Source organism: Schistocerca cancellata, chromosome 1 (genome assembly GCF_023864275.1).
Source record: "Schistocerca cancellata isolate TAMUIC-IGC-003103 chromosome 1, iqSchCanc2.1, whole genome shotgun sequence".
NCBI lineage: Eukaryota > Metazoa > Arthropoda > Insecta > Orthoptera > Acrididae > Schistocerca > Schistocerca cancellata.
Window position 1 is genome coordinate 65,480,836 of NC_064626.1, and position 15,075 is coordinate 65,495,910.

At 44.1% G+C, this 15,075-nt stretch overlaps 1 protein-coding gene across 1 annotated transcript in view; it reads left to right on the plus strand.

The window, feature by feature from the left end:
• Positions 1–1,110: 1,110 nt before the first annotated feature.
• Positions 1,111–15,075, plus strand: part of LOC126165126 (uncharacterized) — a 204,140-nt gene continuing 190,175 nt past the window's right edge. Inside the window, exon 1 of the mRNA XM_049920295.1 lies at positions 1,111–1,168. Within this exon, the coding sequence (XP_049776252.1) occupies positions 1,126–1,168 (43 nt within the window). The 5' untranslated portion in view covers positions 1,111–1,125. The remainder of the gene's footprint in view (positions 1,169–15,075) is intronic.

Consider the following 15,075-nt stretch of genomic DNA (forward strand, 5'->3'; position numbering starts at 1 on the left):
AAAGAATGGTCTGAGAGTAAAACACGAAGACACATCGTGGAATCAGACTAGAAAAAACAACGAAGGCATCAAAGACAATCGTCCAGCCTTTGCAGATTTTACAAATGATTTGCCCTCCTAAGTCGATACCTGGGAAGAAGTCAACGAACAGACCCACAAACTACAAAAACAAGCAGAAAAAATAGGTTTCGAAATCTCCTTCGAAAAGACCAAGACAATGACAAACATAAAAAACCTACCAAAACTTTTTAAAGTGGGCAATCAAAAAATAGAGACCGTTAAAGAATTGAAATATCTTGGAGAATGGATCAGCTGGAATGCCCTTGAGAAAAAGATAATGGAATGTACAAGTTATAAAGCTTCTGATGAGTTGGAAGGCCAGTCCAACTCATCAAAAACATATGTAACAGAGAGTCCCTCTCAGGGAATGCAAAAATAACACATTACAACGCAGTAATCAAACTGGAAACCCTATATTCAGTCGAAACACTGCAGTTCGAAGGGTGCACATCAAAGAAAGGAAGACATTAAGAAAAGTCCTTGGCCTTAGATTCACATAACAAATGAAACCCTTTATTAAACTACCGAAAAACTCTCAGACACAATAACGGATAGAAGAATTAATTTATATGGAAACATCCTCAGAATGAACCAAAAAAAGAAAAAAAAATCAAGAAAATTGCTTTAACGAAAGAGAAGGTCTAAAAAAAAAAAAAAAAAAAAGAGAAAAAAAAGGACAGACAAGTCAAAATGAAAACCAAACGAACAGTGTAAATCTCATAAGAGGAAAGGAAAGCAAGATCGGAACGAATTAAACAATATTGAACTAACAGAAATGCACAGAACATTAAAAATTGGTTGATTTAACGTGAAGTCGGGTGAAGCGAAAGAAGAAGACAGGTATGGGGACACGTAACCAGAATCCGAGGTGGGCCACAGTCTCGCGATGTCCTTCGGAGGCCCGCAATAAGATCGCGGTCAGCGGCGGCGGCAGGTCGGGTCGGTGTTTCGCTTCGCTGGAGGGGCGGCCGCGCCGCTCGTGACGTAGCAGGAGCCGGAGCGGCAGGGTCCGCGGACGCTGCGCCGCGGCCGCCAGTTGGACGCCGCCAGCCGCGAGGACACGCCATGGCCGACTCCCGGCAGAGGGGCGCGGGCGCGCGCAGCCGCGGTGAGTCCGGCCGCCGCTACACCGCTCTGCTCTGCTCTGCGCAGGCGCGCGCCGCCACGCTCGCTCAAATGTCACGACGCTCCAAGTGCGACTGCGGTGCTTCTTTCGCTACTCTCTTGGATTTGTTGGCGACACTTTCAACTGCTTCGAAATAAAATATCACAAGTTTTGCAGATGACAAACCAGCACGATATCTGCGAAGGGAGTCGCTTTTGACAGCCACTTTATTAGTGAAAGATCCAAAAGCGTGAATGAAAACGAGAGTTCCTCAGTGCTATCTGTGAATCTGTAGCGCAGTCTTACTTGGCAAACGGTGTTCCGTATTTTCACGAAGAAAAACGCTGCAAGAATTGTGCAAGGACTGAAATCTCCGTGAATTATTCAAAACTTTAAGAATGGGACTAAGAAGAGTGGTATGGAAGTAGACTGTTCAGCTTTTACGGATAATATACCCATAATGAAACAAGGTGTTGAAACAGCAACAGAACAGATTGATGTACTCAAGAAGTAGCAAAACAAGCTGTGTTGCAAATATCTGATATATTTACGTGTGTCATGGCGCTAAAACGTTTCCATTCCTTCTGAAAGGATTGACCCAGCCATCTTTGTCAAATTCTGCCACGAAATACTGTGTTAAAGAAAGGGGGAAAATAAATTGTCTGTGTGGACGAACACCAGGTGATACGTCTTCTAAACACCTAAGAGGAATCACTAAATTTTCGCTTTCAATTTAGCATTCTGTGTCGAATATCTCTTAGTTTTTTATGCAGTTCTTCTACCGTAGTGTTTCTAAACACGTCCTGTCCGGAAGTTCCCTGAATAAGTTTTCAATAGGAGTCTCTGTTTCTGCGTGTTTTGGTGCTCTTGGCAGCACTGGCCGTTGTGCAGAGCAGTGACAACAACTAACGTACGATACCCCTTTGTCAATTCTCATACAAGTGCTCTCAAGGAAACGCTAGATTCCAATAAGATATACCGAGCCGCAATTCCATGCGACGCCTTCGATATTTTTCAGAGACATCGTGGGGAACCAGTTTGCCCAGTTTCGTGACGTCTCCGCATGCTTACGAGTTCCGAGAAGCTGTGTTTTTCTATCACAACAGCACCCTACACTTTGGCGATCTACATACTTTTCTAATGGCTGCTGTGCCTCGATATCGACGTCCATTTATGACATGTGCATGCTATCAGATTGTAAAAGTAACAACTCCACACAAGAGATTTAGACGTTAGCGTACTACAGTTGGCCAATTTATTGGCGAAAATTTTATATTTCTGTCTACCACAATTATGTTCTGGTCAAAATCACACTCGTTGAGATACAGTACTTGCGGTTGACTTTCGTCTGCGGTCTGTTCATAAGAATACGCGGCTTGCTCCATGTACGACGCAAAATTCTAGTACGTTGATATAACCCAGAGTTGCGTACGTCGTTTGCTGTGACGTGATAATCACAACCTTTATCATTGCTAACAGACAACTGCTATTCTCATTATATGCGCTCGTGGTAATGGCATGGATGAAACAAACGTTCTGGGTTATCAGTCATACAGTCACGAATCCAATAAAAACAGATGGATAAAATGACTGCAAATGTTTATGCAATTTGATATCTCAGATTTTCTTGACGTGATTAATGGTATGCTTCCGGATACATAGCTGGATCGTTGTTTCCATTTATGCATTATATTTCTTCTGAAGAAAGCGACTGGTTCTGTCGTTGAAAAATTATGCATAAATGAAAACAACAGTTCGACTCTATGTCGGGAGGCACACCATTAATGTTGATCCTCTTGCTCTGAACCAGGTCAGAAAAATGGAAATGCAATATGAAATACAGCGTAAGTACTGGAATTCCACGCACTCTATTTATGTTTGTTGGAACGCACTGAATGAGACGTAAAGAAGAAGATCATCAGTTGTAATTTTGCCTTGTTTTCTGTCGTATGTCAGGTTTCATTGCCGTAGGTAATGCGATGCATATCAAGAGTTTATCGGTTGCGATAAGAGATAATTGGCGCGTAGCTGGCAGCTCGTGCCGCATCTGATAGAGCGAGAGGTTGTCCGTTCAAGATATAAACTTTTCACCGTACCATTTACGGGCCAATATAGTTATAACTATGGTTCTGCTTCTGAAAAGCGATCCACCGTAAATTTTCTTAAAAAATTAGAATAAAGCTTTCCGAATGCAGCTGCATCGATTTTACAAAATTACCCGACCAGTTTTGCAGATTAACGAATACTGTGTTAGGCAAGAATTTTGCGATGTCAATTCAAAGCAAATATTAAGAATCCACGCGTCTAGCCGTGTCCGAAGTAACAAATGGGTTGTCATTTGGTCTACTCGGTAGCGCAGTTGGTCGCCCAATTCCAGTGTTCTGGATTCGACATGCAGAGCTCTCCGCACACTTGTGCCACGCTTTGGTGAATTCTCTTTTACCGCACTTCTTCCGCTGCAATGAAGCGCGCTACGCCCCTCTGCTTTCCCCTCTCTCTTTCCGGCAGTATTGAATGCAGTGGACGGTCGACTCCGCATGTGCTCAGTCTGTCGTCATGCCCCTCGAGACTGAGGCCTCACCTTCTTCCGCAGACAATGGCATTACGATGCCTCTGGCGGTTTTTATTTTCCAGCCTCCGACTGGTCTCTCTGAATACATCTTGTACTGTACATCCGCACCGATCGAAGCTGCACACAGGCAAGACTCAGGGCTCGAATACGAGCAGGTCCACCTACGAATGTTGTACAAGGGAATACGTCATAGTCTAGAATCTAGCGTATCACCGAGGGCTTAGGAAAACCGTTTCACATTCGTGTATCCTCCCAGATTTACCTGAGATGATACAGAGAAATCAATTGTTCATTCTTTAAAAATAAGGAGATCTTATACGCCGCAAAAAGGACTACTGTATTAAATATGTAAATGTTAGAGGTAAGATTTGAACTCTCTTTTCCTACACGTGGCTGTGTGCTTCTTAGAGGTAAAACACGTGCTATCGGACAGCTTTCTCTGCCTACACTACTCTAAATTATATCATATTGGATATATTCGTTGAACTAAACAATTTATTATAAATGAAACTTCCTGGCAGATTAAAACTGTGTGCCCTACCGAGACTCGAACTCGGGACCTTTGCCTTTCGCGGGCAAGTACTCTACCAGCTGTGAGTACCGGACGTGAGTCGTGCTTCGGTAGCTCAGTTGGTAGAGCACTTGCCCGCGAAAGGCAAAGGTCCCGAGTGCGAGTCTCGGTCGGGCACACAGTTTTAATCTGCCAGGAAGTTTCATATCAGCGCACACTCCGCTGCAGAGTGAAAATCTCATTCTGGAATTTATTATAAATGCTTTGGTGACCACCTATACACCGCAAAATAAATATTGTTCTTAACGAAACGTCGTTTCATGCTTAACGTAAGCGCGTAATGACAGTGTTAATAGCTACCTTCAATACAACCTGTCCAATTATTTGACGTTGCAATGCAATTTCGCACACACGTAAATGAAATACACAATTTACCAGCGACGATTTGGTAACCACCCAAATCACATTACATAAATTTTGTCTTCCAAAAATAACTTTATCCTTTATTTAAGTATGTGTTCAAACTGCTGACCACAGACTGAAAGGCACATTTGCAATCGCCGTTCGAAAAAACTGTGAACAGACGTAATAACAGTGGACGATATGGTATAATAACAGTGGATGATATGGTAGAGCATGCGGAGGTGATTCGGCGATACTTATCGTCTGGCGTAGTTGGGGCTTCGTCATAGACTGCGTCTCTGAAAGCTCCCACACGAAAGAAATCGAGAGGAATCAAGTCGGGGGACCTCGGAGGCCATTTGACTACAGAACTTCGTCCTGTCCAACGTCCAGGAAAGTTCTCATTCAGTATTTGCGTTGCAACACGGGACGAGTGAGCTGGACAACCGTCGTGTTGCGGCCACGTACACTGTCGAATATTGTGTGGCACCTCTTCTAGAAGAAACGGCACAATTTTCGTCAGAAAGCGCGCGTACAATTGTCCATTTAGAACGCCTGAGATGAAGTAAGATCCCCACAGCCTCGCCTCCTACGATGCCGCACCAAACGCTTACGCTCCACGGGAGTTGATGTTGCACCTGACGAAGCCAGTGTGGGTTTTCAGCTACCCAGTAGTGCATGTTGTGCAAATTTACAGGGTGTTTCAAAAATGACCGGTATATTTGAAACGGCAATAAAAACTAAACGAGCAGCGATAGAAATACACGGTTTGTTGCAATATGCTTGGGACAACAGTACATTTTCAGGCGGACAAACTTTCGAAATTACAGTAGTTACAATTTTCAACAACAGATGGCGCTGCAAGTGATGTGAAAGATATAGAAGACAACGCAGTCTGTGGGTGCGCCATTCTGTACGTCGTCTTTCTGCTGTAAGCGTGTGCTGTTCACAACGTGTAAGTGTGCTGTAGACACATGGTTTATTCCTTAGAAAAGAGGATTTTTCTGGTGTTGGAATTCCACCGTCTAGAACACAGTGTTGTTGCAACAAGACGAAGTTTTCAACGCAGGTTTAATGTAACCAAAGGACCGAAAAGCGATACAATAAAGGATCTGTTTGAAAAATTTCAACGGACTGGGAACGTGATGGTTGAACGTGCTGCAAAGGTAGGGCGACCGCGTACGGCAACCACAGAGGGCAACGCGCAGCTAGTGCAGCAGGTGATCCGACAGCGGCCTCGGGTTTCCGTTCGACGTGTTGCAGCTGCGGTCCAAATGACGCCAACGTCCACGTATCGTCTCATGCACCAGAGTTTACACCTCTATCCATACAAAATTCAAACGCGGTAACCCCTCACCGCCGCTACCATTGCTGCACGAGAGACATTCGCTAACGATATAGAGCACAGGATTGATGACGGCGATATGCATGTGGGCAGCATTTGGTTTACTGACGAAGCTTATTTTTACCTGGACGGCTTCGTCAATAAACAGAACTGGCGCATATGGGGAACCGAAAAGCCCCATGTTGCAGTCCCATCGTCCCTGCATCCTCAAAAAGTACTGGTCTGGGCCGCCATTTCTTCCAAAGGAATCATTGGCCCATTTTTCAGATCCGAAACGATTACTGCATCACGCTATCTGGACATTCTTCGTGAATTTGTGGCGGTACAAACTGCCTTAGACGACACTGCGAACACCTCGTGGTTTATGCAGGATGGTGCCCGGCCACATCGCACGGCCGACGTCTTTAATTTCCCGAATGAATATTTCGATGATCGTGTGATTGCTTTGGGCTATCCGAAACATACAGGAGGCGGCGTGGATTGGCCTCCCTATTCGCCAGACATGAACCCCTGTGACTTCTTTCTGTGGGGACACTTGAAAGACCAGGTGTACCGCCAGAATCCAGAAACAATTGAACAGCTGAAGCAGTACATCTCATCTGCATGTGAAGCCATTCCGCCAGACACGTTTTCAAAGGTTTCGGGTAATTTCATTCAGAGACTACGCCATATTATTGCTACGCATGGTGGATATGTGGAAAATATCGTACTATAGAGTTTCCCAGACCGCAGCGCCATCTGTTGTTGAAAATTGTAACTACTGTAATTTCGAAAGTTTGTCCGCCTGAAAATGTACTGTTGTCCCAAGCATATTGCAACAAACTGTGTATTTCTATCGCTGCTCGTTTAGTTTTTATTGCCGTTTCAAATATACCGGTCATTTTTTAAACACCCTGTATGTTCTCATGGTTAGTAAACGTTGCTTCGTCGGTAAAGAGCAAAGGCTGGAAAAAAATAGAGTCGTCACTCTGTTGCTGAAGGGCAAACCGACGAAATTCTGTACGACGTTCGAAACCACTGTCGTCGAGTGCCCAAAACAGTGACAGATAACAGAGATGGAAATTCTGTCGATGCAGGATGCGAATGACATTCATCTGGCTGATTCCACATTCCTTGGCAAAATGTCTCGTGCCACTGTGCGGATTCATTACCGTCGTAGCCAGAACAGCTCCTTCGTGTTCTCTGCCAGTTGGAGTCTTCCTTCTTGTCCTCCTTTTTTACTCCAAGCAGCCTGTCCGCGCTAATGTCTTAAGAGCACATTTCGTGCAGTTGCTGGCGCGTCGTACATTCGCGATAGGTAGCCCTATACCGCAGTACTGTTTTTACGCCATTTCTGTTACAGTCATCATATAAAAGTAGTATACCCAACTTCTCCTCATTGGTGTACATGTCTGCACGCAACGAATGTTGAAGCAGGAACGAGCTGCCTGCAGTCCACAGACGTAAATAGGGAAATGTGTTGACATTCTCACACAGCGTGGCACGAGAACTCTGCTTAGCTGTGTTTGCACCACTAATGCCGATTCCGGCCCAAGTGCTCTAAAATTCTAGGATATTTCTCGAACTTTTTTACGGCAAGTTTCAACGTAAAAAAAAAAAGGTTCAAATGGCTCTGAGCACTATGGGACTTAATATCTGAGGTCATCAGTCCCCTAGAACTACTTAAACCTAACTAACCTAAGGACATCACACACATCCATGCTCCAGGCAGGAATCGAACCTGCGACCGTAGAGGTCACGCGGTTCCAGACTCAAGCGCCTAGAACCGCTCGGCCACATCGGCCGGCGTTTCAATGTCAACATTAATAAATGCTATATCATTATAACTGCGTTCTCAAGAAGTATCGAATGCAGTTATAAAAAGTATACGATTCCATTTAAACAGTGTACTTACTTCATTATCTCCGTTGACACCAGCGCTAAAAACATTAACCAAACCAAAAAAAAATTACGTGGTCTTAGACGCTCTAACGTATACCGAAAACGGCTTTTCGATATAACTGTTCACGAAATAGAAGGGTATGACATCTTACATGACTCACCCTGTATATAGGCGGATATAATACTTAACGTGTAAGATATAGTTTGTCAAATAGTAATGTTGCTAAAGAGGGTTGTGAAGATGTAGGCTTTTTTTCCCGTAGCCACCTAAGGTTTCGATCTTACACCCTAGCCGAGATGAACACAACACGCAACTGCGTGGGGGCACTACCTGGAGGTAACTGGTTCGAATCCAGAAACTTGGAAACTTCTTTCGTCGTTATTTTGGATATCAACGGGGTGAGAGGACGATATGCAAATTTTCTGACCGCCAAATGCAGAGAGTTAAAGCCCAAAATTATCTCCTAGCAAGACCATTCAATGCATTTGGTGTTTAACCGTTGGGACGTTAAAACCGGCGATCCTTTTGTACTTTCTGATATTCATAATCGCTCATAAAATCTCGGTATAAGTGTTCATTGCGGAAATAGATGGATATCTTACGCCACGGGAAGAAGTGAGTCTATGTCGCAGGGTTCAAATATGCATGGGGAACAAAAGTTAATGAAAATGATAGGGCAGCGTTCTGAATTCAATAAACGGCTAGGAAGGCAACTAAGATTCCGGCGCACCCATGCTGCTGCCTCGTAAAGCCATAGAGACTCACAGGTGTAACGTAGGAATCTTGTAGCCTTGAAAAAACAGGTTCTTACAAGAATGAGTCAGCTTCAGCAGGAGAATAGAAGAAGTTGGACATTCGCCGCGTGATGCGTATGTTGAGTATTCCATGTCTGTAGCAGCCACCTCTACGGCCACAGCGCCAAAATTTAGCTCTCCTTTAATATCAGAACTCACATTTCAGGTGACACATTAGGCAACAGAGAGTAGGCTACTGCTAGAAACTGTGAGCATTACAAATGGTCTTCGCCAAATCCCGTGCTAAGGCACTAAGAAATATGACTCCAACCTCTAAAGCGAAAGCATTTCAGCTTCTGTGCAATATAGCCTCTTCGTACCGTCTGCCACAGACCAACATATACTTACGAGATTCCATACTACTTATCGTATAACAGTTTACGAGGTTTTGAGATACAACCGTTTTGCAGCAGCACTTAAGGTCTCGCTAACTTACCAGCCCGGAGCGAACTGAAAAAGAACTTCAATTTCACGAGGACACGGGAAAAACTATGGCCGTATCTCACTCGTAACTATGGCCCCGTAATTCACACAAAGCTGTACAGATACCTTAGACCATCAATGATAAAGGGCTACTTATTTCCATGTTCCATAGGTAATATTCATAATAAAGATTATGATGTGGCACGTGTTGATAGAATAAAAACACGCATAGAGAACTGAACAAATATATTTATACGGCGATATGATGAACATTCAGATGGTTGTACTCGACTCCTAATGTCTGTTCAAGGATTCATCGGTAGTATATAAGTTGTTAGAAAGAAACAACTTTAGTGGACCTATGAAAACAGAATCATGATAGAAGGTTGTATACATGGAAGAACCCTGGAGATACTAAAAGGTATCAGATAGATTATATAATGGTAAGACAGAGATTTAGGAACCAGGTTTTAAATTGTAAGACATTTCCAGAGGCAGATGTGGACTCTGACCACAATCTATTGGTTATGACCTGTAGATTAAAACTGAAGAAACTGCAAAAAGGTGGGAATTTAAGGAGATGGGACCTGGATAAACTGAAAGAAACAGAGGTTGTACAGAGTTTCAGGAAGAGCATAAGGGAACAATTGACAGGAATGGGGGAAAGAAATACAGTAGAAGAAGAATGAGTAGCTTTGAGGGATGAAGTAGTGAAGGCAGCAGAGGATCAAGTAGGTAAAAAGACGAGGGATAGTAGAAATCCTTGGGTAACAGAAAAAAAATTGAATTTAATTGATGAAAGGAGAAAATATAAAAATGCAGTAAATGAAGCAGGCAAAAAGGAATACAAACGTCTCAAAAATGAGATCGACAGGAAGTGTAAAATGGCTAAGCAGGGATGGCTAGAGCACAAATGCAAGGATGTAGAGGCTTATCTCAATAGGGGTAAGATATATACTGCCTACAGGAAAATTAAAGACACCTTTGGAGATAAGAGAACCACTTGTATGAACATCAAGAGCTCAGATGGAAACCCAGTTCTAAGCAAAGAAGGGAAGGCAGAAAGGTGGAAGGAGTATATAGAGGGTCTATACAAGGGCGATGTACTTGTGGACAATATTATGGAAATGGAAGAGGATGTAGATGAAGATGAAATGGGAGATACGATACTGCGTGAAGAGTTTGACAGAGCACTGAAAGACCTGAGTCGGAACAATGCCCCCGGAGTAGACAACATCACATTGGAACTACGGACGGCCTTGTTAGAGCCAGTCCTGACAAAACTCTACCATCTGGTGAGCAAGATGTATGAAACAGGCGAAATACCCTCAGACTTCAAGAAGAATATAATAATTCCAATCCCAAAGAAAGCAGGTGTTGACAGATGTGAAAATTACCGAACAATCAGTTTAATAAGCCACAGCTGCAAAATACTAACACGAATTCTTTACAGACGAATGGAAAAACTGGTAGAAGCCGACCTCGGGGAAGATCAGTTTGGATTCCGTAGAAATACTGGAACACGTGAGGCAATACTGACCTTGTGACTTATCTTAGAAGAAAGATTAAGGAAAGGCAAACCTACGTTTCTAGCATTTGTAGACTTAGAGAAAGCTTTTGACAATGTTGACTGGAATACTCTCTTCCAAATTCTAAAGGTGGCAGGGGTAAAATACAGGGAGCGAAAGGCTATTTACAATTTGTACAGAAACCAGATGGCAGTTATAAGAGTCGAGGGACATGAAAGGGAAGCAGTGGTTGGGAAGGGAGTAAGACAGGGTTGTAGCCTCTCCCCGATGTTATTCAATCTGTATATTGAACAAGCAGTAAATGAAACAAAAGAAAAATTCGGAGTAGGTATTAAAATTCATGGAGAAGAAGTAAAAACTTTGAGGTTCGCCGATGACATTGTAATTCTGTCAAAGACAGCAAAGGACTTGGAAGAGCAGTTGAACGGAATGGATGGTGTCTTGAAGGGAGGATATAAGATGAACATCAACAAAAGCATAACGAGGATAATGGAATGTAGTCGAATTAAGTCGGGTGATGTTGAGGGTATTAGATTAGGAAATGAGACACTTAAGGTAGTAAAGGAGTTTTGCTATTTGGGTAGCAAAATAACTGATGATGGTCGAAGTAGAGAGGATATAAAATGTAGACTGGCAATGGCAAGGAAAGCGTTTCTGAAGATGAGAAATTTGTTAACATCGAGTATAGATTTAGGTGTCAGGAAGTCATTTCTGAAAGTATTTGTATGGAGTGTAGCCATGTATGGAAGCGAAAGATGGACGGTAAATAGTTTGGACAAGAAGAGAATAGAAGCTTTCGAAATGTGGTGCTACAGAAGAATGCTGAAGATTAGATGGGTAGATCACGTAACTAATGAGGAAGTATTGAATAGGATTGGGGAGAAGAGAAGTTTGTGGCACAACTTGACCAGAAGAAGGGATCGGTTGGTAGGACATGTCCTGAGGCATCAAGGGATCACCAGTTTAGTATTGGAGGGCAGCGTGGAGGGTGAAAATCGTTGGGGGAGACCAAGAGATGAATACACTAAGCAGATTCAGAAGGATGTAGGTTGCAGTAGGTACTGGGAGATGAAGAAGCTTGCACAGGATAGAGTAGCATGGAGAGCTGCAACAAACCAGTCTCAGGACTGAAGACCACAACAACAACATGAAAACAGTTATGCTGTTGTCTGACATTTTATTTTGATAGGCGCATTGTCAAAGGGTTTTATAATTGCGCATATCATTCTCTTCCGTTTTAAAGATAGATTCACTAAAGAGAAGTGCACACTAACTTCCCTCATAAAACCGTATATATGAATATGTCTAACTCTAATGGATTGCTGTTTATGTCATTAAAAGAAATATGTATTTAGATTATAACTGTTATGGCAGCTGTGGCTCTTTTTGATGCTTAGGATTACGTCCGCCAGGACTGCAGATGTTGAAACTCCTTCTTTAAGGCCTTAGTACAGTCCACCGCTTACCATAGTGGTGGTAAATGATAATTGTATATTATATTTTACAAGAGTAGGTAATACCGCAGCGTTCTTCGAGTCCAACAGCAGCGTAAACTGTAAGTCAAGGTAAGCTTATTATGTAGCCAGTGGAGTGTACAGAGATGTATATATAGTTTAAGCAGGTTTTCTGGTCTCGGGGTCTTTCTTTATGTTTATGTTCAACTTTTTTTGGCAACTAATTGTTTTGTGATACAAATATTTATTTAAAAAAAACAAAAATACATACTTAAATACGACGTAAATATTTTTCGGCGGTGAACTGATGAGCGTATACAGCAGGAAGCAGCGGTCAAAGTACCTCTGGGCGGGTTGTCCCACTAAACGGTTTGCTCCACTGAGGGTGGAGTAGAGCTCTGCAGTCAACGTTAAACATACGTGTATTATCATATTCATATTTTCTAAGGCGTGAACTTCAATAATCAAATTCCCCGAAGAGTACTTCAAAATGGCGGCCACTTGAAAACGTAGGTACTCGAAATCATTCTACACTCCTGGAAATGGAAAAAAAGAACACATTGACACCGGTGTGTCAGACCCACCATACTTGCTCCGGACACTGCGAGAGGGCTGTACAAGCAATGATCACACGCACGGCACAGCGGACACACCAGGAACCGCGGTGTTGGCCGTCGAATGGCGCTAGCTGCGCAGCATTTGTGCACCGCCGCCGTCAGTGTCAGCCAGTTTGCCGTGGCATACGGAGCTCCATCGCAGTCTTTAACACTGGTAGCATGCCGCGACAGCGTGGACGTGAACCGTATGTGCAGTTGACGGACTTTGAGCGAGGGCATATAGTGGGCATGCGGGAGGCCGGGTGGACGTACCGCCGAATTGCTCAACACGTGGGGCGTGAGGTCTCCACAGTACATCGATGTTGTCGCCAGTGGTCGGCGGAAGGTGCACGTGCCCGTCGACCTGGGACCGGACCGCAGCGACGCACGGATGCACGCCAAGACCGTAGGATCCTACGCAGTGCCGTAGGGGACCGCACCGCCACTTCCCAGCAAATTAGGGACACTGTTGCTCCTGGGGTATCGGCGAGGACCATTCGCAACCGTCTCCATGAAGCTGGGCTACGGTCCCGCACACCGTTAGGCCGTGTTCCGCTCACGCCCCAACATCGAGCAGCCCGCCTCCAGTGGTGTCGCGACAGGCGTGAATGGAGGGACGAATGGAGACGTGTCGTCTTCAGCGATGAGAGTCGCTTCTGCCTTGGTGCCAATGATGGTCGTATGCGTGTTTGGCGCCGTGCAGGTGAGCGCCACAATCAGGACTGCATACGACCGAGGCACACAGGGCCAACACCCGGCATCATGGTGTGTGGAGCGATCTCCTACACTGGCCGTACACCACTGGTGATCGTCGAGGGGACACTGAATAGTGCACGGTACATCCAAACCGTCATCGAACCCATCGTTCTACCATTCCTAGACCGGCAAGGGAACTTGCTGTTCCAACAGGACAATGCACGTCCGCATGTATCCCATGCCACCCAACGTGCTCTAGAAGGTGTAAGTCAACTACCCTGGCCAGCAAGACCTCCGGATCTGTCCCCCATTGAGCATGTTTGGGACTGGATGAAGCGTCGTCTCACGCGGTCTGCACGTCCAGCACGAACGCTGGTCCAACTGAGGCGCCAGGTGGAAATGGCATGGCAAGCCGTTCCACAGGACTACATCCAGCATCTCTACGATCGTCTCCATGGGAGAATAGCAGCCTGCATTGCTGCGAAAGGTGGATATACACTGTACTAGTGCCTGTGTCTATGTGCCTGTGGTTCTGTCAGTGTGATCATGTGATGTATCTGACCCCAGGAATGTGTCAATAAAGTTTCCCCTTCCTGGGACAATGAATTCACGGTGTTCTTATTTCAATTTCCAGGAGTGTATTTTATGGCTTTTAAATGTAAATAAATAACAAACATTTGCTTTTTGATGTTTACGCCAAAATTACAAGTGTACATTTAATTAAATCCAAAAGGGCATCCAATTAACCGAGTACATTTTTTTGAAACACGCGCACTAGTTTAACAAACGTTGTCTCGAGAAATACGCATTTAAAGTTTTAAATGTGATTTTTGTGTACACAACTGTAACAAACTTAGAACTTACCGTTAAGCTGCTATGCCTGGGCCATACAGTAAACCTTCCTCTTCTTCGAAGATCTCATGTTCTAAAGCGCGGGCCTTTTCAGCTGTAATTCCAGCCTCGACGCTGCTCTGGAACGAGCGCCGGTCCCAACTCTTGAGGCGTTTCTCATCGCCTGTCGTGGAGGCTGGGTAAGCCTTGGTTTCAACAACGACAGCAGTGACTACCATGGTACGCAAGACACCCTAAAATTCGTCGTTAAAAATGACGCACGCTCGGCTGTTAGCACTCTGGACGACTTTTGCTCTGTAAAACATGTGTTTTGAAGCAAGTGAGTACACTGCTTCATTGGTCTGCGTACAGGCTCCAAGTCATCTTTCGAACAGTAATCGTGCTATGGATCGTCATTCGTTGAAAGTACCGTCATTACCGCTTTTTTCCTCTCGCTTTTGTCGAAAGTGTTTATTGAGAGATCTGTTGAGCAAGTACAACACCAATATCGATATTTTCTTCGTCGACCTAGGATGTTACACTATCTTTACAGAAAAGGGAGATATCGATCGGAGTCGTGGACGGTCGAAACGCTGAGAGGGCTAGAGCAGGCGTATGCGCCATTCCATTGAAACGTGTTTTATCCAAGAGAATCCTTTACCTCACATATTCTTAAGGCTACAAGGAGTCAAAATACGCAAAAAAAATTTTTTTTTTTTTTAATCTCGTGACCGGAAAAACCCCTTAATACAGCACTTGACAGTTCGATGAACTTTGTCACACTTACGCCTTTAATTACAAATTTAACTTATCTTGGAGAACCATTCATTAATTTCAGAGATCCTGCAGCAACTACATAATCACAGTAGCACCCT